This window comes from Vespula vulgaris, chromosome 9 (assembly GCF_905475345.1).
Source record: "Vespula vulgaris chromosome 9, iyVesVulg1.1, whole genome shotgun sequence".
In the NCBI taxonomy this organism is placed as follows: domain Eukaryota; kingdom Metazoa; phylum Arthropoda; class Insecta; order Hymenoptera; family Vespidae; genus Vespula; species Vespula vulgaris.
The window spans coordinates 815001-842393 of NC_066594.1; the positions used below are offsets into that span (position 1 = coordinate 815001).

General features: G+C 34.6%; 2 protein-coding genes across 5 annotated transcripts; one reads left to right on the top strand and one right to left on the bottom strand.

The window, feature by feature from the left end:
* Nucleotides 1-114: 114 nt before the first annotated feature.
* On the top strand, nt 115-24017 carry LOC127066349 (uncharacterized). 2 transcript variants are annotated; one of them, XM_050999970.1, is made up of 9 exons: nt 115-264; nt 1078-1167; nt 17840-17941; nt 18072-18181; nt 18858-19033; nt 21961-22191; nt 22299-22446; nt 22683-22827; nt 22924-24017. In XM_050999970.1, the coding sequence occupies exons 2-9, from the start codon at nt 1101-1103 to the stop codon at nt 23166-23168; spliced, it is 1224 nt and encodes a 407-aa protein (XP_050855927.1). In that variant the 5' UTR covers nt 115-264; nt 1078-1100; the 3' UTR covers nt 23169-24017. The 2 variants fall into 2 exon arrangements, with proteins under 2 accessions (XP_050855927.1, XP_050855926.1); XM_050999969.1 differs by lacking the exon at nt 115-264 and adding an exon at nt 571-918.
* LOC127066347 (methylcrotonoyl-CoA carboxylase beta chain, mitochondrial) lies at nt 23672-27334 on the bottom strand. Of its 3 annotated transcripts, none has more exons than XM_050999965.1 (9): nt 27015-27334; nt 26458-26711; nt 26111-26382; nt 25887-26034; nt 25396-25811; nt 25158-25292; nt 24924-25060; nt 24771-24856; nt 23672-24655 (listed from the first exon to the last, which is right to left on the bottom strand). In XM_050999965.1, exons 1-9 carry the CDS (start codon nt 27126-27128, stop codon nt 24538-24540), a joined length of 1680 nt encoding a protein of 559 aa, XP_050855922.1. In that variant the 5' UTR covers nt 27129-27334; the 3' UTR covers nt 23672-24537. The 3 variants fall into 3 exon arrangements, with proteins under 3 accessions (XP_050855922.1, XP_050855924.1, XP_050855923.1); XM_050999967.1 differs by having other exon boundaries at nt 26458-26530; nt 27015-27330; XM_050999966.1 differs by having other exon boundaries at nt 26458-26545; nt 27015-27330.
* Nucleotides 27335-27393: the final 59 nt, after the last annotated feature.

Consider the following 27393-nt stretch of genomic DNA (forward strand, 5'->3'; position numbering starts at 1 on the left):
CGCGCGAATCGTCGATTCATAAATCAATTAGACTCGAACGAGTTACACCTTCTTCGCGACGGTCCATAGCCGCTCGCATTCGCCTTCAGTATAATTAATAGATACCCGACGTATACTACGGTTACGTGTGCGAGCATACCAGACATCTATCGACCAGTCCACTCGTTTCTTGCCAGCTTCTTCTCATCTATCGCGAACTTTTGTACACTGACCACGAAAGAAGTCCCAAGCAACGAACTCAAGATTTATTATGGTGATTCGAAGGTATATCGAAGCGGTTTCTTAAATCAACTCAATTAAAAAAAAAAAAGTGTAGGGAAAAGTTTGCATTTCTGTCTTATTATATCCGTCCGTTTATCTGCCTCTCTCCTTTTTCTTTCTTTCTTTCTTTCTTTCTTTAAAAAAGGAACAAAATGATTTATTAGAAAAAGAAAAAAAAATAGAAAGAATTATTTCATTAAACCGATCGTAAACGTTTCTTTGTATCAACGAATCAAATTCAAATGCTAAAAGATTGATGCCTACGCCACTGTTTGGGCCTACTCGCGGTTCGAACTATCCCGCCATTGCTCGGGCCCGTCAGTGTCTCTCGCGGCCTCGCACAGAGAGCATCTCTTAGCTCGAGACGAGACTTACTCGTTTGTTCTTTCCTCTTGCGTTCCATCGTCGTTTCCCCACTACTACTTTCCTGTGTGTTTATAACCTTACCTTGTCCTCTCTCTCTCTCTCTCTCTCTCTCTCTCTCTCTCTCTCTCTCTTTCTCTCTTTTCTCTTTCTCTTTCTTTCTTTTTTCTCTTTTTCTCTTTCTTTCTTTTTTATTGCGTGCGTGCACGTACTTTCTCAGCGAGGACGCTCAGGAACGGGTGAGAAAAGTCGTCTCGTCCTTGAAGAAAGCGGAGAACCAACGTCTAGATGAGAGTACGTCGAGACTAAACGAAAACATCTCCTCCTCCTCCTCCTCCTCTTCCTCTTCCTCTTCCTTTCCCCCTTTCCTCTTCTCCTCTTCCTTGATCCCTCTCTCCTCTGTCATATATCACCGTATCCTCTTTTAAAATTTTAATATCCTTCCTGCGATAGTGACCATCACGAAAAGAGTGGACATGGCCGACCGTCTTTGGTATTTCCTTCTCGCCTGGATATTTATCGTCGCTGTTACTCGCGCCAACGGTAAGCAACGTATCATTTAAAAGAAGAAAAATGTAAAGAAAAGAAAAGGAAAATAATTTAAGTTATAAAGATCGAAAAGAAAAGAAAAGAGAATATGTATACATATATTTTATATATATATATATATATATATATATATATATATATATATAAATATTTTATATATATGTGTGTGCGTGTAAGTATTCTTTCGTTCAAATTTCAAATATATTATCCCTTTGTTCTCGCGAGAATATATATATAAAAGGGGAAAAGGAAAAAAATGGTGAAAGAAAAACGAAGGAAGTCGAATAAGAATGATTTATCACTATGTTCCGCACTCTTACTCTCGTCGACTCACGTTCGTCGGTCACGTTTCTTTGGTAGAAATGTATGCTTTCACGAAAGAAACTCGTCGGTTTCGATTTTAATGCGAGGAAAGAAAAAACGAAGCTTTGCGTACGTTACCTATACTTTAATTATCCAGTCTTTGAAAAAGAAACAAGCTAATATTATATATATCGAGTGTCCTAGATCGTCGCTACTTCGGTACGTTACGTCAGATCTGTAGCCATATAAAGCATCAGTCAAGGCTGATCCATTCTATACATTATCTACTTACATTAAATTCTTTTACGAATTCTATTCTCTGTTAAATTCATTTATGATCTATATCGTCTGTTAAAACTCTCATTCAATTAAATTCTTTTGCGATTTTATATTGTCTAATTTTCAATTAAATAATCTTTCTCTTTTTTTTCTTTTCAACATGTTCGAAAGCTACACGCAAATATTAATCGTTTCGATACACTTTATTGTTCCATAAATAATGATATTAACGTTTAAGAAAAGGCATGGAGGATTCATCGTCATTCGTCTTTTCCGGAACGAAGAACGAATGCTTCGTCGATCGCTATACATAGATACACGCACGCATGCATGCATATACGTACACGCACATAGCAAGTAGTATATATGGTATAATTTATGTTTACGTCGAGCACACGCCGGTCACCCCCTTTTTCCTCAACGTGTATGCACTGTGCGCACGAAGATATTCGCGCTCGCCTACGGAACAATGGATGCGACTTTACGTTTAACCATTCGCTATGGGAGAGTAAGGGGGAGGAAAGGAGAAGGGAGAATAGGAGAAGGAGGACAAGGGGTCGACGATATGCTATTAAAACGTATATACTTTATAACGTGAACGGTTTAATACAAACGGTTTAATCATTCGTATGTGTAATCTTGTATTCTTCCTCATAGATCTATAAAATTCATTGCCCTCTCGTAAGAAACAACGTGCTCCAAATTACATTTATAAAGTATACGTTCTCGATTCTCCTTTCAATCCCATTAATTGAGTTTAACGAGAGCGTTACGATGGTGCTGCACGCACATCGAATGAATACAATACAAGTAGATAGTCTCTTTGTAAGTAAGAGAGAAAGAGATATAGGTTTGCGATAGATAGAAAGAAAGAGAAAGAGAGAGACCTATAGGTTCACGTAGAGTTGCATTAGAAGCGTGAAAAAACAAGACGAACGTATCTATTATTATGTATGAAGGGATTCAAGTACGTTGATTCGTACTTGGTTAGGATGAGAATTATATGTCGATGAATCACGCGATGACGTAGTCCTCTCATGGCCGTCGACGCTTTCGAGCGTGCACGAAAGGATTATTTGCACAAATGTTATTCCCTCTTTCCTTTACGCTCACGATAGAGGTGCATAGACGAGCGTACAAAATAAAAATGGAAAAAATGAGAAAAGTAGGAAGAAGGAGTAAATCGAGCTCTATCTTCAACTCAAAGAGATATTACTTCCCCTTTGATGCCATATCGTTAATGGAATACGCTTGGTGAATCGATCCTAATCGATTTCCCTCGCATTCACGCTAATCTCATCTTTGTATACACACAGGATATTATGCTTAACTCGAATAATCCATGATTTATTTATACCGGCGTATCTACGTTCAAAGAGGGAAAGAAAAAAAGAGTCGATCTTTGTAATCATATCTTCGAAATTGATTATATCGTTGCTCATAATTTTTATCGAAAAATATAAAATATAAGATTCAACATGATAGTCCGCTATAATAAATGATAATCTCGAAAGAGAGTCACAGTTTCTAGATAGTCGGTAACGAATGAAAGAGAAACGTGGATGGTGCATTTATCTTCAAGGACACATTCGCTCGAGACAAGCCGAGTAATTACGATGAGATCGAAGTAAATGAGAGCTTAGTGAGAAAAGATCTCGCTAAATTCTCTTTGATTCTTCAAAATAGCTAATAATAGAGTTTGGAATAGTTAACCGAACGAAAAACCAGTGGGAAAGAAAGGGAAGGTGAACAGGAAAGTAATCCTCCACGCTTGAAGTTCCTCCATAGTTAAAGTTCGACGACGCATCCAGTCATTTCACCCTCCGTTCCTCTTTCAGGTATTCACGGTACTCAAAGGATTTTAAATGGCTACTAACGACGACCATTCTCCTCACGTTGGATACGATTATTCTTGCCATTAATTATATACATATAGAAATACATACATACATGTATATATATGCGTAAGCATAATAAAAAATTCGTACGGTACTCTCGTCGAAATGTATCGAGAAATGAAATTCGAACCGATCCATTCACTTTCGATGATATACCATTCGTGGATCCGGATGAAACATATCCATAGTCAACGGTTTCTTCGAGTTCTACTCTTTATTTTCATTCTATATAAAATATCGATTTGCGTGTCATTTTCATTTCGAAAGTATTATGCACACACACGCGCGCACTCATATATTTATGCAGTTACATATGTCCGTTTCATTTCACTCTCATATCTCATATACGCTTTTAAATGTGCGAGAATATAAATGTATATATGTGTTAAATGTCTAATGTGTATGCGTGTGTATGCTTATGATACGTTAAATAGATTAATAGATTAGAAATCACGTATACGAGTATTTATCATTTCTAAAAATAGTAGTTCATCGTACTCCGACATCTCACCGCAATTTTATTAAATCACATCGCTTCGTTGAATCATAAAGCTTTAGAAACATGCCAATTTCTTTTCTCTTTTATTCGTTTCGTCACGAAGCTTGAATCGATTTGTACTTGGTAAAGGAAGAAAAGAAAGAAAAAAGAAAGAGAACTTTACGACAAGAGTCAACATGTTATCGGCAAATTTTAACGGCACTTTTATTAGATTCAAGCAAAACTTCTGATCGAATGGTAGTACCTATCATCAGGATATAACGTTTTTCCTGGACGATGTAGAAGATAGAGTAAAAAATTGAAAGGATATTGAACCGCACATAATATTTGATTACTGATTGCCAGTCACCACAAGCACTCGTGCTTAAAAGATGGCATACGTCAACTATGATTTTCGATTCGTGGTTTTCGATACACTTTATAACTAACATATTTTTTCATCTGTTCATAAGACAATAACGCGACCTTTCTTTTCTTTTTTTCTTTACGATGAAACTAAATTTATGTCAAATTAAATCCGTTCACGTTATCTTCAAAACGATCTTAGTATTATTTTTCATAAAATAATCGGACGGTCAAAAGTGTAAAAATCGTCAAAAACCGTTTGTAATATCGGTAAGATAAGAAATAGTTCACTTTTGGATTATTAATCAAACTTCAAGTCTATCACTTTCTAAAAATGTATATGAAAGTCAAGCAAGAATATAAAGTATGATTCGTAATCGTGCGTACATTCTCGTATAATATATGTTCGTAGAAAAGTGAACCAAGGGTGGCCAGGCGCGTGGGCCTGAGACGCGAACGAGAGATCGTGCAACCAAGATCGGCAAGATCGAAAGTGCCTGCTAGAGAATGTTCGTGGTAAAGGCCACCGTGGGAGATAACAACCACGATCGAGTCCGACTATACGTATATCTACGTACATACACGTACACTGATACGAACATCCAGTTACGCGCACGTAAATACATGTAACTCGACTCGATTTTATTTAATTGTTTTTAATAATTTCCCTTTTTTTTTCTTTTTTTTTTTTTAATCATCACATCGAACGCGATCGATTTGTGAAATGTTTTTGCACAAAGCAACATGATAATTATCCAAATTAGTAACGATTGTTTTTTCATTTCGTTTTTATTCGTTCTTTCTTTACGTCAATCAAGTTTACAAAATTTTGTGAAATAATTAGAAATATAATGGTAGAAAAGGAAATATTACTTTATGAAGGATGAGGAATTCGATACCGTAGAATGATTCGTACGTAATCATAGCAGAATAGATATCAGTAGCGAAGAATAAAAGAAAAAGAAAGGTAAAGAAGATGTTGGGGCGTTACAGCACTGTTAAAACTTGAGAACGAGTGGGGACGAAGAAGCCAAAGAGTCTTTGGAATGGGAATCAGAAGTGGGAGTGAGAGTGGGAGTGAGGAATCGGTTGGGAGAGGCCATAGGAAAACCGGTTGCCAATCTGCACGGACATTGAACAGCGCGCACGCGTGAACCGGGAGAAGAAAGACGGCAATAGGGAGACTGGATAAAAGGCCAAACAAACGGGAAGTCTGATTTTCGATGGAACGATCGAACATTTGCCGAACGTAATCCAACGAATTACGAAGAAAATAATATCGCGTTGGCGTACTAATAAATTTTTAATTAAATCCTCTTTGTCTCTAATTCTATGAGAAGGATCTCTGATCGAGATTAGATAATTCGCAGAAAATAAGAAAGAAAAGATATTCCATAGATATGTACATCTTGCAAAGCAAAAAGAAAAAGAAAAAAAAAAAAGATATTATCATCGTATAGGAGTCAAATGGTATTTACGATCGACGAACTTGACGATCGACCGTAGGATGCTAACAAAGAACGTCGCTATTCTTGAACGATCGAACAACTTGCGTACAGTTACATGAACGTGATCGAAGTGTGCAAAGAAAAAATATGAATGGTTCGTGAACCCTGACACGTTGCTTCTGCAATGTCTGGATCTTGTGAATGGCGACCCAGCCCACGAGCCTCACGATCGACAGTTCCTCGTTGCTTCTTTAACGAGTCTCTTATACCATTACGTGATCCAGCAAGTATTAGGTACACTGTTATTTGTATACGTTTCTTCGGAACACCGTGACGTGCGTTTAAAAGTCAAAATAAATAAGGAACGTAGTTTTGAAAAATAATAACACAATAAAGATAATGATAACGTCATTAAAATATTCCTTTCTCTCTGTCAAAGATGAGTTGATGTTTAAGAATAAAAAAAAAAAAAGAAAGATTCTCAAAGAGAAAAAAATTATCGAAGAATTATTTTTACGGCAAGTAGTCGTTCAAAGATTCAACGTATTTCTCACTGACGTCGAACGTTTTCCTCTATATGCGCAAGGTCCATCCAAATATGGCGGATACCGGTCGAACCACTCGTGTGCACGCGTGTCACCGAACACACGCGTTATCGTCGATGCGTGCACAAGTGAAGAACACACAAAGAGAGGTCCAACGACGATTTCTTGTACGCTGGACCGGCTCAAACAATTCTTTTTTTCTTTTTCTTTAATTTTTCTTTTTCTCTTTTTTCCCCGGTCCCTTACACTCTTTTCTAATCTTTCCTTATATCTTCATTTTCTTATAAAAAATATAGAAAAGAAAATATTCGAGTATTAATATATTTAATGAATATATTCGAGTGTTAATGTAAAATTATAAATATTTCTCACATTATTTTGAAAAACTTCATCCGACAGATATCATAATTTAAAATATGTACCCCCGTAATTAACCGTCTCATCATCACCGTGGGACTCGCAACTTCTTCGAAGGAATTAGCAACGGTTAGTTCGATAATAGATAGTATGTAGTACGTAGTTCGAGCACACCGATCATTCCCGATTCATTATGAAAGCTCATAAGGCGCGTGAGAAAGCACATAATCGTTCCCTTCCTTGAAAAATAATTGTCTCTCGGCAAATCCATCCATTGGTTGAGTCAGTCATTGCTCGACTTTTACGATGGACTCTTTCGGAGCCCCTCGATTTGCCACTGTGGCAATTCCGCACGACGATAAATTATGAGCCACAATTATCGGCCGTAAAAATAGTTGACGATGAGGAGAAAGAGAAGGAGGAATGGAAGAAGGACGACGAGAAAGAGGAAAGTCCATTTCGAGGAATCATTTCGTCGAATGGTTTTTCGTAGAAAAATATACTCACGCTGAGAAGTATTTAACGTACATAGGTACATGTAAAGTATTCTACATATGTAAAACACTTATCTATAGTATCTGCATACGTACATATACATACATATATATATATATATATATATATATATATATATATAGGTGTATATATATTGAGGGGCGGTAAAAGCGCGAATTAACAAGAAATTATTGGCAATGCGGTAGGTTTACACGATCATGTCGAGAGGAAGTAGTAAAGTCCATCCAACTGACACAAAGAAGGTACGAAAGGAGTTACTATGAACTCGCTCACCCTTTACCCTTCTAAAGCATACCTAAGCCGTCTCTTCGGAAACGGATTAACGAGAAATTATAGCACGCTTCTTTCTAACAGCGATAACGATCTTGATTTATACGATCTAGAGTGTGTGTACTATGTTAGATAGAAGGAAGCAAGTACAGAGGCAGCCTTGTCAGTCTAGATACTGAACACTTACATGCTAACTTACAGAAGAAGTTAGAGAAGGGAGCATAAGAGAAGTTCTTTGGGTTCCGTGAAACTGACAAAATCATAATCGCGCGTTCGTACTGACATAAGCTCGATGCTAGTTCAACATTTAAAATTATTACCTGTAATTACTCCTATCGTCGATCGTTCATACTCGTTTTTTATGGGAAGGAAAGAAGAAAAAGAAGTAACATTTGATAACGGAAACTTGACATTATCTATTATATTAAAAACGCCTTCCGTTTTTAATATTTATTATATTAAATTTATTATATTATTTATCATATAATTATATCATATTAAATTTACTATATTTATTATATTAAATATGCCTTCCGTTCGAAACCAAAGCTTACGACGTACCAACGTGATTCTATGTCTTCATCTCGTGTCTATCATTACAACATTTTATATTACTTTCTAAATAAGATTAATGCTATAGAGACTAAGTATAGACGTTAGCCGCAATAGTCCATCGCAGATCACTCTAATTTATTAAGTTTGTCGTGAAAAATAATATTATAGAAAATTATGAAATCGTGTTACTTTTCTTTCTCTCTCTCTCTCTCTCTCTCTCTCTCTCTCTCTCTCTCTCCCTCTCTTTCTTTCTTTCTTAGACAAGAAAGTAAAAGTGTTTTTACGGTATTAAGAATTTTTTTGTTTTCTCTAATACGAACTTTGTGATCGATGAAATTTATGTGAAGTAAAAGGAGATAGTATGTAATCAGAATGGTAGAAGTGTGTTATTAAATCCTTATGTACATATGTATGTATGATCACGTGCACGATCGAGATAGGAATCGAGATATAGTAGAGTATCGATCGATCGCAGAACTAATTTATTCGAGTCTGGCTTGAACGATCACGTACGAGAGGACGATACCGGACGGTTTAATGACCAAAGAACGTTTTAAATTCTTAACTCGGCTCGTTCTTCTCGAGCTGTCCAAGAATCTCGAAAGAAAGGACGCGCTCAAGGAAACAATTAAATCCTGCGATCAGAGATAACAGCGGGAGTATCCTCTGGAAAATATATTCCGTGATGCTTTGGGCCGAGAGTAACAAGTCTGAATAACAAAGAAGTATCCCGGAAGTTTTCCTTAAAGATAAGTTCATCTGATTCGATATCTTCAAAGGAACCTTCGATAGACATTTCTTTTTTATCGATCAATCGAATTACATCGTGCAAGTACCATAAGAAATAAGTAAACAAATTCTTCTTGCCTAAGAATAATGAATTAATAAATCGAAGTTACAGTTTTTAAATATTTTTCATATAATTATATCTATATAATTATATCTATATCATATATTATATATATAAACTATGTGATCGCGTTTGTACAGCTTTATGGTAAAATATTTTAGCGATTTTAAATCGAAAATAGCGTCTAACAAAAGTCATCGATCTTCAGAATCACTTTTTACTTCGTTTTATTTTCGTATAAGAAAATTACCATTTTTAGGATTAGACATATAATACGCTTGTTCCACTTTGTCCAATTATGTGAAGTTTGTAATTCCACTTCATCCCATTTATAGGGGAAACAGAAAATAAAACGAGAAAGGTAAATAATGCGATGGTTGTCACGATCAGTGAATAGTATTCGTGGAATGTGCCTCAAAAAAATGTACAATAGTAGAAAGAAAAAGAAATAGATAGAGAGAAAGAGAGAGAGAGAAAGAGAGAGAGAGAAAGAGAGAGAAAGAGATGAATACAAATAAAGAAAGAAAAGATAGAGGAACATAACGACGCGTGCGAATGTTTTATGGACCGTCAATGCGTAAAATTATTTAAATAATTACGGAATGCGGACTTAATCGAGATTACCGAAAAAACGTATACATAACGGTAAGCACGGGAACGTATCTCTCGTACGAAGTCCAACGTCGTGAATTATTCATAGCCCCTTTTGGATAAGTGCGAGACATCTTCGAACAACTTTCCTTTCAAATCGTAGGAATCCTCTCTAACGTGTCCGTTCTCTGGATCGACAATTCTCATCGATTCGTCACGACTAATTTTGATAATATTTGTTTTCTATTTTTTCTTCACGTATATAAAATATATATTGGTAGATAAGTATAAAATGCAAATAAGTCTTAGAAAAACGTATATTATAACGAGTTTATTAAATGATATATTCATTTTAAACTCGATTTCCAATATTTTATTTTAGAAAGTAAGTAAACATTAAATACGGATTAAACTCAGTTAAAATATATTTTTATTATACAGTAAATACACACACACACATATATATATGCAGTATACATAATTATATAGATATATAGATATAGATATACATAATTACGTAGATATATAGATAAAGATATACTTAAATTTATATATGTGTTTCTATACATACATACGTACGTACATACATACGTACATATATATATATATATATATATATATATATATATATATATAGGCTCAAATGTTTAACTTGTTCTTTTTGCGTTTCTCTTTGAAGAGAACACACCGTACATCGTTAACGACGACGAAGCGACGACACGATGGTGGCTGTAAAGATAAACATAATCGATTGAAGCTCAAGCGTAAATCGTACAGACTATGCTTATTCCGGGAGGATAGTAAGCGTGTAATTTACGTGAAAACTAGGTATTAAATTGGCAACGATCTTACGGTATCAGAAAGGCCAGAAAGATTTTCTTTAATATACCATTTAATTCGAAAAAAAAAATTTTCGTTTCCTGCATGTTTCTAAGATTTCTCCCTTCTCCTTTTCCTCACGTACGCATACTCACACATATCAAAAGTTCTTAAGTACACATATACAAACATAATGCACATCATGTGTATGCTTCGGTATGCGACGCACGATCGATCGCTTCCGTGCTATCGATTACGCCCGACAGAAAGCAACAGTAGCGGCCGAATTCCAAGGGCTCCGCCGCCCTTTTAAAGGAAATCCTTCTCTAACGATTTGTAGTCATCTCAACTGGTAGATTACATCGCGCTGTAACTCTTTCCTTCGATAGGATCTCTTTCTTGCGATCGACACGTAACTTGCTCTATTTGGAACGTGTATTAGAATTGGAATAAATACTTATATACCTGCTACATGTTCTTTTGCTATAGATATCGTTTTTCTCTTATCGATTCTTGATAGCTTTAAAAATAAAAAAAATAAAAAAATGACAAAACTGACAGAAGAATGTACTTAAATCGAAAATTCTTCAAGAACGTCTTAGGTATCAACATTGCGATGAACTATTTGAAATAAGAAAAAAGAAAAAAAAAAAAGAACGAAAAGATTGAAATAAAAAAATTAATTTTTTTAACAAGAAATAAACGATAGATCAGTATACAATATTTAAATCTGTGACAAATAATAAAAGATATTTTTGATAATAAATCGTAGATATTATGGTGTCAGTTCGTGACAGTAACTATTATCAAGCTCTCTGACTGACAGCACACTAACTCTGAACAAGGCTTTCATCGACGAAGCAAATATTCGTACTCGCTTCCGTTCGCATTATCGGAGTTCTCGTTGCATAAAGATCACGGTTTAATACCAGGAAGTTGGTGAGATGGTAGCAGGAAGGTAGCAGGAAGGTACCAGAAAGATATCCATCGCGTACGTGCCTCATCGTCCTGCGTGTACCGATCCTACGCGATCGCCCGGCGACCATAAACGGATACCTTGAGAAAAAGAAAGAGAGAAAGAGAGAAAGAGAGAGAGAGAGAGAGAGAGAGAGAGAGAGAGAAGGAAGGGATTCTCGATGTGTTTCCGCGCTCGTGCGATCGACAGAATCGTCGACCCTGCTCTTGGGATCTACGATGATCAGTAATTTATCGCTCCCAGCCCTTGTAATCGGCGCGTATTGGCGAGTACGTGTAAAGCCGCAACCGGAATGAAATCACCGTTACGAAAGCTCTGAGCAACCTCCCTAGCTCCTATTTTATCACTATCCAAAGATTGCCTTTCGATATTCGCATCGATTAAGAACTTTCGGTCCTGTTATATCGCTTTCTCGCTCTATTGCCCAGCTCGATAGCAGGCTATCGTCCATTTTCGAGATATCTAATCGTTAACTCTCAACGTACGCAAATAGAGTACTTTGGTTACATGTACGATCATCTTAGAAGTGTTCGCTTATTCCACGCGTTTCTCTATCATCATCGAGAACTTTCTCAGAATCATATACGAAAGAACCAAATCGACATTCTTCTTCCGTTAACGCCCATCCCGTTTAAAAACATATTAGGTCATAAAGGAACGATCTAACTCAACGTAGCAGAGGATAGACAATTCGATTCATCGAGATCGATCGTCCTTCGATCGAAACCAATTCTATTTCGCTCGAGACTTCGCAAGGCTTCGTCCTCTACGAGTTCGATGCATAAAATACAAGAAAGGATACCGATATATCGTTTATAACGGTACTCGTACCTTGAACCTACACGAATACCACGTGTCTTGATTCTTCGCTTCGTTTACGGACTTCTTCGTTCTTTCCTCCTCCTCCTCCTCCTCCTCCTCCTCCTCCTTCTCCTCCTCCTCCTCCTCTTTCGATCCCTCCAGACTTGTGAGAGAATTTAGTCGATGCTGCGTGATATACCCGTAGCGAGGGCGGTCTCGTGCATCGAAATCCGTACGCCGTTAGAACACTTGATAGAAATTAAAATGACGTTCATTGTAATTACGATCATCCAGCCTGTAATTTCTATGACGTAGGTCTCCACCTGTCTATATGTGTAGATTTTTCGTTATTTCTCCTTTCCATTAACGTAGTTTAGATCAAATGAAATGATTGTTCACTATTTAAATGACTTCAATCGAATAATTAAACGTATTGATCTTAAATATCTTATTGTCTAGGATGGTGATTGAAATTTATATTGATTTGAAATTGTATGCAAATGTCACGAAGTATCGGAAATTTCAGACTTCTTAGCATAGATTAACTGTTTACCACCTCAACGTGGTCAGCATGAATCCGTTTAGTACAGTTACCGAGCGTACGTTTGATATCGCCTATCGAATATTAATTGAACATCGTCTTTTATTTCCAGTCTTTCTCTTTTTTTTTTCTTTCTCTCTCGAGTATATCTCGTTAAGATAATTACGAAGGAAGAAGATCATAAAATTTTTGGTATTTTTATTATGGATCGCGATACCTTCTATCACGTATTTGCATACGTATCTAATCGATAATTTGCATTTTCCATTTTTCTTCCTCCAATCAGTGATGTAATGGTAGAATTTTATTATCATAGGTTCAACAAAACATTTTATATGTTCAAAACATGTTATTTGTCACTCGCGTGTTGTTCATAACTCGTAAAACATTTTAAATGAGTGGTGAGTTGAAACAGATGCGGAAGCTTAGATATTATCCTTACAGACCTTTATTCTTTGAACTGAAGCGCTATACCAGACTTCTAATTTACGTGTTATACGCTTTTAATATCTAATTGAAACCAGTAAGAATTTGCAGGATAGGTTTTCTTCTTTTTTGAAAAAAAAAAAAAACCTTTGTGCATCGTAGAATTGTGCTATTTCAGTCCTTGCTCAAGAGTGGGAAAAGGAATGCAGAAAGAAACGAAGAACCTGGTTAATGTAGCAAAGAAAAATAAGAAAAGAAGAGAGGGAACGAAAGGATGAAGAAAAGTAGGGTCAAAGGCCTTCCACGAACATCAGGGGAAGTTCAGATGCCGCCGTTTCTTAGTCGCCTCTAACTCCTTGGCTTCCTTCAAGAGCGATTATTATTTTTCTTGCCTGAGTACAATTTCAAACTCTTCTTGCTACTAATTCACTGTCTCCATAGGAAACAGAGAAATAGGGGAGAAAGATTCTTATCTAAAAGTGATTTTCTCGTTTTTCATACATAGCTATCGTACGTGTAAATATTCATGAATCAACAAAAAAAAAAAAAAGAAAAAAGAAAACGTAACAGAAATAAAACGATACATAATTCTAATCGAAAGCAAAAATCGTTTATCGAGATTAAATCGAAATTTGTCTTTCTTAGAAATTCACCAGTGAAAAGATACGTAATCGTCGATAATGAACCGAGTACAAACAGCATTTATCTAAACGAAAAGATTCTAAAAGCACCAAGAGAAAGTTCCGTCATCTATCAAAGATACTTAAATCGCCGAGTGTACATTGCGACTTGGACACGTCGTAATTCTAAACACTTAGAATCTTATAATCAGAGAGAATAGTGGTAGGATTAAAAGAGTAGATATAAAAGGTTTAACATAATAAGAGTATTTAGAGACTTTGAGAAGATATGAGATAATAAAAGAGAGAGAGAGAGAGAGAGAGAGAAGAGTGTGAAGAATAAAAGGCGAAAAAATTAGAGATAATTTCGAATCACATAGAATCAGTTTCGAAGGATAGAAATCTCTTACTCTTACCTTAGAAAACGTTTAAGCTCGGTAATGGAAAAAAGAATCGGGATACCAGCGTGTGTGAGAGGATGTTTAAAAGCGACATGCTGTGCGGTCACGTAATTTACGCGTTAACCGAGCACGGAGTGCGTCGAGTGACGAGACTTACGCGCATAAAACGCATGGATGTGTGCGAGAGACCAAAACCGTGTTCTATAGCTCTTTTCTAGATTTAATATCGTAGCGATAGGATACCGAAATAATCAATAGTGCTACCAACGAAAGACGAGATGCAAAAAGATAAGAAAAACAAAGATAATATATTCGAAAAGTGGAGGATGGCGTTCGTACTTACGAGCTCGCAATTGTAAACCGATCCAGTGATTTCAATGCACTTGAATGGACAGTGATTTCAATGCTTTTGAACGAACAGTGAATTTATATTCGTATCTTAGACATATGCGAGTACCATCCTATGCTTCGTCGAATAACATCGTACATATTTACGTATATATATACATATATTATATATATATATATGTATGTATATACGTAGGTATGTATGTATCTATATACTTAAAGAATACTTATCGATCGTATCACGAATCAGATTCTTTCATCCTCTGTTTCGTTTTCTTATTCTCGTACTTACGCGAGAGTAAGGTATTCTTAATACATCTATTGATACTTTATGTACAGTATCTACTTGACACTATTGTCAGTTAAAACCTTAACGATGGTTTATCAACGATCAACGGAAGAAAATGAGGAGGGATTTTATTGTCGTATAGTCTGGTTAAAAGATCGTGACGTAGCAAAATCGAACGATCCTATAAGAACTGACGTATGTAAGAATATATAGATAAATACCTTACATACGTACTAAATAGATTGAAGAGACTTGCCATGAACGATACACAAGCTAATATTAGAAATAAAAAAACGATTTTCTAAGTTAATATTATCTTTGACTAGGAAGTCGGTTGTATCGTCAAAATTGAATGGTTTGTCAAACAAGGTATATTTTATAAGAAAAAAAACAAAAGGAGAAAAAATTAAGTTTGTTTTTCTTAATAGATCACTTGATAAAACGTCGAGTATCCTCCTGTCGTGTATTTTCTCTAATAAAGTGACAGACTAATTGCTCGAACAGATAAGAGAATCTTTCAACAATACGATACTTTGAAGTACTATATCCTATAAAAGGCTCCCGGAAGACTATGAATCTTGAGATTTATATACTATCACACATACTACTCTATAAATCTTACGAAAGACGATGATGAGAAGATCGTTCTATACCTTTATCAGCACGTAATACGAGGACTATGATTACCACGATATCTTTGTCGATGAAGGTTACTCCATTCACGCTCTAATATGAAACAAAATCAATAGAATCGATCTTTTTTGAAATTACGAAACAATTTCTTCGTGATTAAAAATATAGAGAAACAATGAAATAATATATATATAATAATAATAATAAATAATATAATATAACAATATTATAATACAATATATAATATAATATTATAATATAATATATAACAATAATAATAATACAACAAATATAATAATAATAATAATAATAACAACAGCAATACGCATATAAGTCGCTCAAAAAATCTGTATCTATTTGCAGATATAGATTTGAAGCAATTTACAAGATTATTACTTACGTCGTTTCAAAAGCACAGTATACTTTTATTATGTATACCTACCTGATATTACATGTATCTAATTAGAAATGAATTAGATAGTAAGATTAGTAAGTATTTCAGCAAGTGATCATACTCTTCGAATTTTTTCGATGTCCTCGCTAGTCATCGGAGGTACTTTTACTGATATAAAAAAAAAAGAGAAAATTTACATGATTCAACTTACACACGATTATGCATACACCTAGTACGTAGAGAGTTTCTTTATGTTACGATAGGAGAGTACTCATTCTCGAAACCTACAACATTACGAGACCTCGCCATGGACAACGTTCTCCGAGTTCTTAACACCGTGTTGCGCGCGTGACGATGATACCTGAACGTGAATTATAGCTCAGTTGGTGTTCACCGAAGATGCGATGTCGGTCTCGAGAAAATATCGCGTCTTCGCGCCGTTTCCCAAGTGATTAATGCCGAATCGTGTCCACGAGGAGATCGTTGAAATTGTTTTCTCGTGCGTGTCCATCCTACCAAAGCAAAGTCGGAGTCTCTCGTATTTAAATCTACATCTTCCGGAACTTTCGCAATTAAATATTCACGACAATGGAGAAAAAGGAAATGTCTGTTCTCATCTTGACGTAAAAAAAAAAAAAAAGAAATAGTTCAATGCACTCTTTCTCTCTCTCTCTCTCTTTCTCTCTTTATTTCTATCTCTATCTCTATCTATCTATATATCTCTTTTTCTCTTCGGCATTTACTTCCAATCTATATATCTCTTTTTCTCTTCAGCATTTACTTCCAATCGACTAACGCATAAAATTTCATTATTATTATCGCATCATTCTCGTTTCAATTTAAAACGTAAAACTAATAGGTCGTTGCTAGAATCAAAGCTTTCGGCGCTTCGAACCGTCTATTACTCTTCCATATTTCTTTTTCTTTTTTCTTCTACTTTTTTCTTTTTTTCTTTATTTCTTTTCGATTCTCGCCAGGTAGTAGGTAGGTAGGTAGGTAGGTAGGTAGGTAGGTAGTAACCTATCTACCTAAAGGTACATACGTTCAATAGGATAGAAAGGAACTCGCCGACTAGCTTATCGACCGATCAAAATTAAATTAGCCCAAGGCGTACAATCATCGAACGATTCGCGTATGCTACAATGTATACTCGCATACATACATATATAAGTATTCCTTCTTCGGAATGTCGCTAATTCGCGTTACTTTATAGCAGTAAACTGGTTTAACGTCTACTTTTTGCCACGAACATTACACTTTAGAAGGTAATACTATGAGAATGAAATTAGCCGATGATGGTACGGACCATTAAATCGCTTCCCACGTTACTATGTATGTAGAGATACTTACATACACCTTACTTTACTGACAACTATTCCTATTAAACGTATAAAGAGTTTCTAAGACTCGTGTATACTTCTTTACAAATTGCTATTCTTATATTTCTTTCTAGTTTGTAAATGAATAAATTTAAATAATTAATCAAGAAATGCATTGCTCGTTAAAAATGTTTTTACCATAGTAACGTCTCAACATTGTCTAACACAGAAACTATCCATCATCGAGTTTTACGAACAAACGTCGTTTCAGGGTTCGTTTGATATATACGTCACGCGAGAAATACGCCTCCATTGCTTTTTCAAGGTCGAGACAGTCACGAGTTTATGGGGCAATTATCGTAGTATATACCAATGGATCGAGTACGGCGAACCTCTTCTTCCGTACTCGGATAAGATCATGACTCTAGATCGTTTAAGGTCGTCTTTCGATTTCTATCGATGTTGGTAACCGCCTTCTATTCGATGATCATTCGAACATACAATTAAATGTACATCGAATATCTCGAAATAAATGTTATTCGAATTGGATAAGATCGTTCATTTTTAACGACCAGATCAAAACGAACGTTATTGTTATTACGATATTTATAAATATCGTGATTATAATTTTATTTTGTTCTAGTTCAAAGCAAAGTAAGATGTTCCGAACGTTCAATGGAAGTTGACATTGTCAGAAGTAGTCCTCAGGCAAGGATATATCTCCAACAACTTAAGGACTATCCAGGTAATGTATATCGATCAAATACGTGCGTCATTAACGGATCGACGATTAATTTCACGAGTAACGAGGTCTACCAACTTACTACTACCTACTTACTACTATCTCGAACGTTTATTTTTCTTTTGGTCTTCAGATGCAACCTGCAAGCCGCAACTCAGCGATGGAGTCGCAACGTTCAGATTATCATTATTAGAACAAGACATGCTACGATGCGGCATCACGAGGGTCGTTAATAAAGTTACGGTAAGTAAAAGAGAAGAGAACTTGGTAATTTTCTTCTTGTTCATCGTTATATAGGTATTACTCGTTTACTTTCGTTACTTCTCAAAGATATCGTCGTATTATTTATTAAAAAGATTATTACTAAATTTAGAAAAGTTTTTCACGTGTTTTGAATTAAAAAAAGAAAAAAAAACTAATATTTACGTATCTATGTAAATATATGATTCTATCTTTCATTATACCTTCTAGAATTTCGAACAATTATACCTACATATATTCGTGATACCTATTTTTCTTTTTATTACTTTTAACGTCTAACATATTTAATTACATCGTAAAAATTTTTAAGCATAAATTTCAAAGATTTATGAATCATGAATATGTTAAGAACGAATTAATTAAGGACGCTTAAACAAATGTTATTTCTACGGCAAATGAATCACAACGATCGAAAATAGAAATATGTAACGTCAAAGATTATTACATGCCAATATAGCACATTTATTAACGTGCTAATGTGAATAACTTTTTTCATTGTTTCCACGGTTAATCCGATCTTCCTCTCTCTCTCTCTTTCTTTTTTTTTCTCTTCTTAGTATAATACTCCTCCCTAGTATGTTCACCCTTTACGGTCTTGTACGTCTAACCGTCGCTGGAGTAGATTCGAACGAAATTACCTCTGGATAATGATATACAGGGTCAGAAGGTGTACTATCATCGGATAATAGTGGAGGAGCCGGCGGATTCCAGCAAGCACACCTTCACGGTAAAATGTGTTATCACCGAAGTAGTCGTGCAACCTGGAGACGCTATCGCAGCCAATCACACGACGGTACGACGGAGCGTCCTTCCGGAAGGATTTCAAGAGCAGGAGTGAGTTCTTTGCCCTTTTTACTATTTTTTCTTTTTTCTTGTTTCTTTCTCTCATTCTTTCTTTCTCTTCTTTATTTCATTCTATTCTTCGACTCCGTTTATAAACGAGGATACGTAATACGTTTTATTAATAAAAATGTGTTTCTTTGGTATTACAAAAATGTTGAAAATTTGAGCATTTTAAAAGGTTCGATATCTTTTTTACATGAAAGTTAACGATCGAATGAAAAGTTTTTGTTACCGTTAAGCAAAGATAGTAATTTTATGATAGATAACCCTTGACCGAACATTTCTCTCATTAGTTCCTTAATTTCAATATAAATAATTTACAAACTTATTTGCTTATTACGCTGTTCGTTCAAGATAGAATTATTGTTTTTATTTTTTTTTTTTCTCTTCGGACATTATCATCGATTATCCGTGAAGGAAAAGATGAGTTGCTTTAAAAAATTAACTGATCTTGCGTGATTCATGCTAAGAGGTCTTTTATGTTTATTTTGAGAATATATTAATCTCTTTTTGTTTTCGTTCTTTTTTTTTTTTTTTTTTTTCTTTAATCGTATCAGCCATAAAGCAATTTCAAAGAACCGGGAAGTTTATTGTCTTCGTATTTTCCAGGATATTGCGATCGCTTTTGTATCGAAAAGGAGTTCGATTGAAATCTCTTCCCACAGTCCTCCCACGTAATTTCCTGCCGGACGAGTCGCGTTGCTCGAGAGCGTCGACCTCTATTCTCGATCACTCGCTTTCTCCGTGTCCTGGAAAAGAGGAAAGTGCCGCCTCAAAGGCGCGCTACGCGTGATCTTTACCTAGATCCTTCGAGATAATAGCTGCTCGCTTCGGCTAGTTATTTTGAGATATGTAAACCAACTTGTAGAATCGGTTCAATAACTTCATTCGTTTTTAACGAAAGATTATCGATACTTTTAACATTTTCAGATAATCAATGTAACATTTATAAATTCAACTAATGCTGATCTAATATTTTATTAGATTGGATTCAGCCGATTTTTTTTTCTTTGTGCTATATCAATTAAAAACAAAAGAAAAGAAGAAGAAAAATTTATTTACGTACATACGCACACACGCATTTAAAAGAGAAAAAAAAAAGAAACGTCATCGTTCGTGTAGAACTTGTAAAGAAAAATTGAAAAATTCCATTTCTATGATAAGTTATACCGAGCTAAGATTTTTTGCGATGGTGATTGGATAAGACACGCCCTGCGGTTGTGCCTAAAAAAGATGAGAATGTTTTTTGCTCGTCCTCAGGGCAAAGGAAAGAACGCGCGAGATATATAGATGAATGCGGGCGCCTGCTTTTCAAGCTATCTCGATAATTTATTTAAAGGAACTCGGCTTCCAATGTGAACGATATACATAGATGAAACGATAATTCTTTCTCTTTTTTCTTTTTTTTTTCTGCTACACGAGAGTCGTCGAGTTCGCCGAACTCCAAGTAACATTCCTTTTTGAAATAATTTAAAGAGCGTCGAATAATTCGTTTTATAATGTGTGATTATATATAAAATTCTGATCGTTGAGATATACTTTTTTTCGTTAATACTTTTATTTTCTTTGTCATTGAATGAATTTAACATTATTTCGATATATGTATAACTCTAAGGACTAATAAGACATGAATTATAATTATTAATGGATATTAATAATAATTTCTGACTCTTCGAATCAGAATCTATTTGAAATACTGATACGTCTTCCTGCGATAGATGTTAATTATAATTTCGACCATTCTGAAAATAATCCTAACGATAGTCCTTACTTTCCCACCGTCATAGACGAGACTCCGTTACTCCGACAAGCAACTGAGGAACCGTAAGGACTTTATTGTCAAATAATCAGCGCTTCGTAAAGACGTGGTTGGTAGACCGATGTTGCGATCAAAGCGATGTACTTTTCTTTGAATCTCGATAAGATATTCGTTTTCCAATAGAATTGAAAACCCCCTTTGAAATCTGACGTTAATTACCTCGTTTAGGTAAGGTTTCGACTTTCGGGCATCTCGTGCGACACGATAACGAATTTATCTCTTCTTAACGGTACACGAAAGTACCTCTTCTTCGTCGTTATCTCGATAAAGCAGAAAGTCCAACCGCAAAACGATTACCAACCTCTATCGTTTCGGATGACCACGAGTTTCTAGACAAGGAGCGATGAAAATTACTTGGTTTTTTTTTTCTTTCTTTTTCTTCTTTCTTTCTTTCTTTTCCTTCTTCTTCTTTTTCCCCCTTCAACATCTGGCAAAATTCAACGAATTATTCCAGATGCGAGTTTTGATCTAACGCTTTTTATTTTTTTCGTTACCTCATAAGTCTTGAGAGTTGGAGTTAGAAACAGCACGTGCGATTATTTTATTGAGACAAAAAATAAAGAAACTTATATAAAGTAGATGCTAGTCCTGGTAGTTTATCCTTGTCGTTCTATTCCCGATGCACGCAACGGTCTTGTCCGACAGATGCTCGTCGTTTCGTGCAATAGAATCTTATGATCGAGACTCAGACTGAAAGTCGGCGTTCCGCACGTTTACGCGATGAACGGTAGTTCTCCAAAAGAAATTCGACGACATTTGAAATATTTCATGAGCATCGATAAGTAACAGTCAATTTTGCGCGAGAAAAATATTTATCTTTTTTCCTCGCTATTAAAATAACTCGTCTCGTTTATGAACGTAATATTCTTAAGTGATCGAAAGGTAAAAAAAGAAATATGAGGAGAAAGAAGAAGAAAAAAAAACAAAGAAAAAAAGAAAAGGAACGATACATTCATGTAAAACATGTCGCAAATAAAAAGGAAAAAGAAAAAACGAATTTTAGTAAAGTGCTTGATCGAAATCAAGGAGTGTTGCTTGTTATCAAACTGCAATAAATAAACGAGATTGAAATCAAATAAAATATTGTCTGTCGTTTCAGCATCATCGAAGTTCGAGGTGAAATATCAGTCTCGGCACCCGTTCCTATTCTGGGCGTGGGTGTGAAACAAGGTGGGACTTTGGTTACCGGTGAACTCAATGTCAGTCCTGGTACCCCTTTGCAGATGGAGATATTTCTGGACAATGAGTCAGCACCGATCTATGGACTGTTAGTAACTTATATGCAAGTTACCGACACGAAGACTCAAGAGGAGACGATAATCATTAACGGGTAAATCTAATGAATCCTTTTCGTAATCACGTAATTTTATAAAAGAAACAAAAAAGGGAAACAAAAAAGGAAAGAATGTTTAACGAGTTCATTCATTTTGCCGTCAGATGTTCGGTGGATCCATATCTCTTCGAGAACTTCTACACCGTGAATGGTGATTTTCTTACCGCAAAGTTCCGTGCTTTCAAGTTCCCTGAGAGTACCTACGTTCAGTTCCGTGGTACTGTTAATGTCTGTCTAGACAAATGTCTAGGGGTAAGTTTTTGCACATATGAAGTAATTATAATATAATAAGGCCTCTTAATTGCACAATAAAATAAAACGCTTCGTACTTTTTCCCATTTTGTCTATTACTCATTCTCAAGCGAATTTTTCAAGTAGACTGTTAAATTATTTGCTTGTAGCTTCATCATTTAGACATGTTCCATTTAGTTTCTCTAATCGTTAAGTATATCTAATCATCGTTACGTATTGAGCCATTTCTATTTTAGATCGAATGTAGTAACGGACAAATAGGCTTCGGTAGGAAGAAAAGAGCAATAGCATCGTCGAACACGGATAAGAATAAATTGTTCGAGGTGACCATGTCTACTCTCATCAAGGTCGACTTCGAGGACGACGTAATGATAGATCAAGGTAAACCACACTTCATTCTACGTAGATAGGAACGATCAATTAATCATCTCGAAATACTCGTTAAATCCATTTTCTTCTTTAACTATACACGTGCAGTTCTATCGGAGTTCATACGAAAGGGTAAAAACAGAACCGAGGAGAGAGCAGTGATCGCTGAAGAAGAACAGTCATCTCCGACGACGGTCGGAACGGAGGAGAGACCAGTCATAGCAGAAGAGGTCAGAGAACAGTTCAAATATAAGCTCACCGAGATAGAGACTAATGCTGCTGTTTCGTCTACCATCGCGACGACCTTTGAACTCTTCGTCTTCTTCCTCGCTCCTCTCTACGCTATCCTGTAGAACGGAAAGAAAGTATTACATTAATTGTAAATAGGACGAAACTCGGGATACCTAAGTTTTCAAGTGAAATTTAATCTTAAGGTGGAACTTACTCTTTTTTTTTTCCTTTTTAATTTTTTTTCTTTTTTTTTTTTTTTTTACGAAATACATACGATAGACACGAAAGGGTTTATAATTATTAAGGGTTTAAGCGTTTTGAAGAGGACAAGTCATATGTGACGCCTAATAATTTTTTCGTTTCAACTATTTTCTTTTTCTTTTTTTTTTTTTCTTATTTTCTCAGTAAACACGAATTATACTATACAGTATCGTATAAAAGAGTGTATTTGAATTATAATAGGCGTTCAAGGTGATGACATAACGCTCTTCAGCGATACTAGACGATTTTGTGTGATAATGAAAAATAAATATCGTTTAAATGACAGTGATAAAGGGATGTTGGAATCGCGTTAAGGGAAGAATTTTCATTTAAGTACATATATATATATATATAGATATATATGTGTGTGTGTATATATATGTACTTATATAATAAAAACTCACGATATTTCTCCGTTCTGCGACTGCCGAATTTTCTTCTATCATTTCCTTTTCTTTTTTTTTTCTTTTTTGTTAAACAATCCTTACATTTAAATGTACCTACTCTATCTACGATCAATCGTTCCAAGAAAATTGGCCTTTGCGAGCGGAGAAAACTGAAAAACCTAGTCGTGCGACGGGGTATAATATTTTAACGTGACTTAATTATTATACGATATTAATTATGGCTAACTATTATTGGTATAATTATAGCTTAACTGTAACATAAGTCAAAATAAAGCGAAGGCTGATACGACGATTTAAATACTACACGTTTATATGTGATACATTCTCTATCGCTAACTTACTGTGTATTTTTTCTTTTTTTTTTTTTTTTTACCTTAATCAATTTTCTCAGATTTGTTTTATATGTTTTTTTTCTTTTCTTTTTTATTTATTTTTTTACTTTTTTTTTCGATACGTTTCAACGTTTTTATAAAAAGAAGTATATGTGTAACAGAAGAATTCCCACTCGAAATTTTATTTATGGAATGTTCCATGTATTTGCATATAAAATATAATCATATAAAAAATAGAAATAACTTTCTTTGGATCAACGGCTTCTAAATTTATCGTTTTTAAAAACATCTTTTTTATTTTTAACAACTTTATAAACTTCTTTAGACTTTGCATGAAAATCAACAAATCACGAAATAATTAAAAACTGTTGACCCAAATTTCATTAAACATATATATATATATATATACTATAAACAGATCATAATAACAAACATTCATTTTTATGAACGTATAAAAAGATATATAATATATACATATATCCTAGAACATATTACATCCTGAAGACACCAAATTTGCTTTCTGGTATTGAAGTATTCAAACAGGCAGCTAAACTGAGCCCAAGCACTGTCCTAGTATCGACTGGATCGATTACTCCATCATCCCATAATCTTTAAAAATATTATCTTTTTATATTATAATTTTTTTATTATAAATCTTTTGTATATGTTTTTCTTTTTTTCATTTTTATTTATTTATGTAACATTAAAAATACTTATAGATTACCTAGCGCTCGAGTAGTATGGACTACCTTCTTCCTCAAATTTTTTGATAATTGGTTCTTTAATTTTATTTTCTTCTTCTTTCGTCAGCTATAATATGAAGTGTAAGTAAAATCTATATGTCTAAGTAAAACAAACGTAATAATTGAAATGTTACCTCTTTGCCTTCTCGAAGACGTTGATCTCTTGTAATGTGAGCTATTACACTGGCCGCTTGTTCTCCTCCCATAACAGAGATTCTAGCATTTGGCCAAGAATATAAAAAGCGTGGAGAATAAGAACGCCCACACATGCCTATTTAACATCCATCAAACAGAAATGCTAAGTTAAAGATTTTTTTCTCGCAAATGTTTACATATGCATACATTGATAGTATTATAAACAAAATTACCATAATTTCCAGCACCGTAAGAACCTCCAATTAACACGGTAATTTTGGGAACTTTTGCACACGCTACCGCGTTTACCATTTTTGCACCATTTTTAGCAATACCTCCTTCTTCCGCATCTTTACCCACCATGAATCCTGGATTATAAATATATGAATATATGTATAAATAACAAAAAAAAAAATAAGATGTAAATTAAATTCAAATTAACACTAGACATCTAATTTTTCAATGATTAACCTGTAATATTTTGTAAAAACACAAGAGGTATTTTTCTTTGTGCACATAACTGTATAAAATGTGTTCCTTTCAATGCGCTTTCAGAGAAGAGTACACCATTATTTGCAACGATCCCTACCGGATAACCATAAATTTTAGCAAATCCAGTTACCAATGTCTCCCCGTACAATGCTTTAAATTCGCTAAATCTTGAACCATCAACAATTCTTGCTATGACTTCCCGTATATCAAAAGGTCGTTTTAAATTTGTACCAACTATACCATAAAGCTCATCAACAGGATGTACTGGTATTTCTACTTTTGTATCAATCTTTACATCCATGGGAGGCATACGATTTAGATTTTTAACAACTCGTCGTGCTAGAATCAAAGCATGAGTATCATCGACAGCATAATAATCTGACACTCCAGACTTTCTGAAATTTTAAGATTACAAAACGTGAAGTTATAACTAAATTAATATGCATATAACGTGTTTGCATTTCAATTACCGACAATGTAGCGCTGCTCCTCCTAAATCTTCTGACGTAATCTCTTCCCCTGTAGATGCTTTTACTAAAGGTGGACCAGCCAAAAATATAGTACCCTGATTTCCGACAATAATATTTTCATCGGCCATTGCAGGAATATATGCACCACCTAATTTAATAAATCAAATAATAACAAATATTTAATAATCAAGTGATAAGTGAATCAAATGATAAATGAATCAAACCTGCTGTGCAGCTTCCCATCACAACAGCAATTTGTGCAATTCCCATAGAGCTCATATTTGCTTGATTATAAAAATTCCTTCCAAAATGCATTTTATCGGCAAACAAGTCGGATTGATAAGGTAAATTCGCTCCACCACTGTCAACCAGATATATACAAGGTAATCTATTTTCTTCTGCAATTTCTTGAGCACGTAATTGCTTTTTCACTGTAATTGGATAATAAGTACCACCTTTTACCGTCGCATCATTTGCTACTATTAAACAGTCGTTTCTGTAGAAATATTTATTAATCATTAACGAGTATAATAATCTCAATGTATTATTAAATTGTAAATGTTTCAGTTACCCTTCTACTCGGCCGATTCCAGTTATTATTCCGCCAGCTGGTATCTCTTCTTTTCCATACATCTGGTACCCTGCTAATTGTGAAAATTCTAGAAAAGGAGAACCCTTATCTAGAAGTATATTGATACGGTCCCTGGGTAATAATTTTCCCTTGCTTAAATGTCTATCTATGGCTTTACGTCCCCCACCCTCTACTATCTTTTCTATAATAGATTTTAGTTCGTCTACAAGTATTTTCATTTGTAGATAATTTTCCTAAAATTTGGTAAATACTTTTATATCAAATTAACATATCATTATATATTATTTCTGCAAATATTACAAAAACTTTCCCATATTCTTCAATAATATATATTTATCTTATAGATTATACCATATCAAAATCAAAATTCATAGATTATATCGAAATTAACAAATCTTCTAAAAAATCTTCTAATTTTATAAAGAAAAGAATTATGATAATCAGTATTACTATCAGTATACGTTTCTAACCATATATTCAAAGAAAATAAACGTAATTTCATTTTTACTAAAATAAATACTTAATATTATTCTTACTTGAAAAGTAGACGATTTTGTATCTTGTGGTGTACCAATAACAGGTACATCATCGTGATAACTTCTCATAAAACATCTAAGATGTCGTACAAAAAAAGCACCTCTTCGTAACATTATTTAAAAAGAAGATCGATAGAATATTGTTGAATGAAAACGAATAACTTACAACCGCCATCAACAAGTATTTCAATAACGTAAACTATGACGTCATCTTCTTAATGATACAATACAATGAAAGATTACAAAATAAGAAAATACATGTGATGTAAATAAAACCACAAGAATTTCGAAGGAAACGAAGATATAAATGATAAGATATAAAATATAAAATTTAAAGTTCAGAATCCTTTTATAACTTTTGTATCATTTACTACATTAC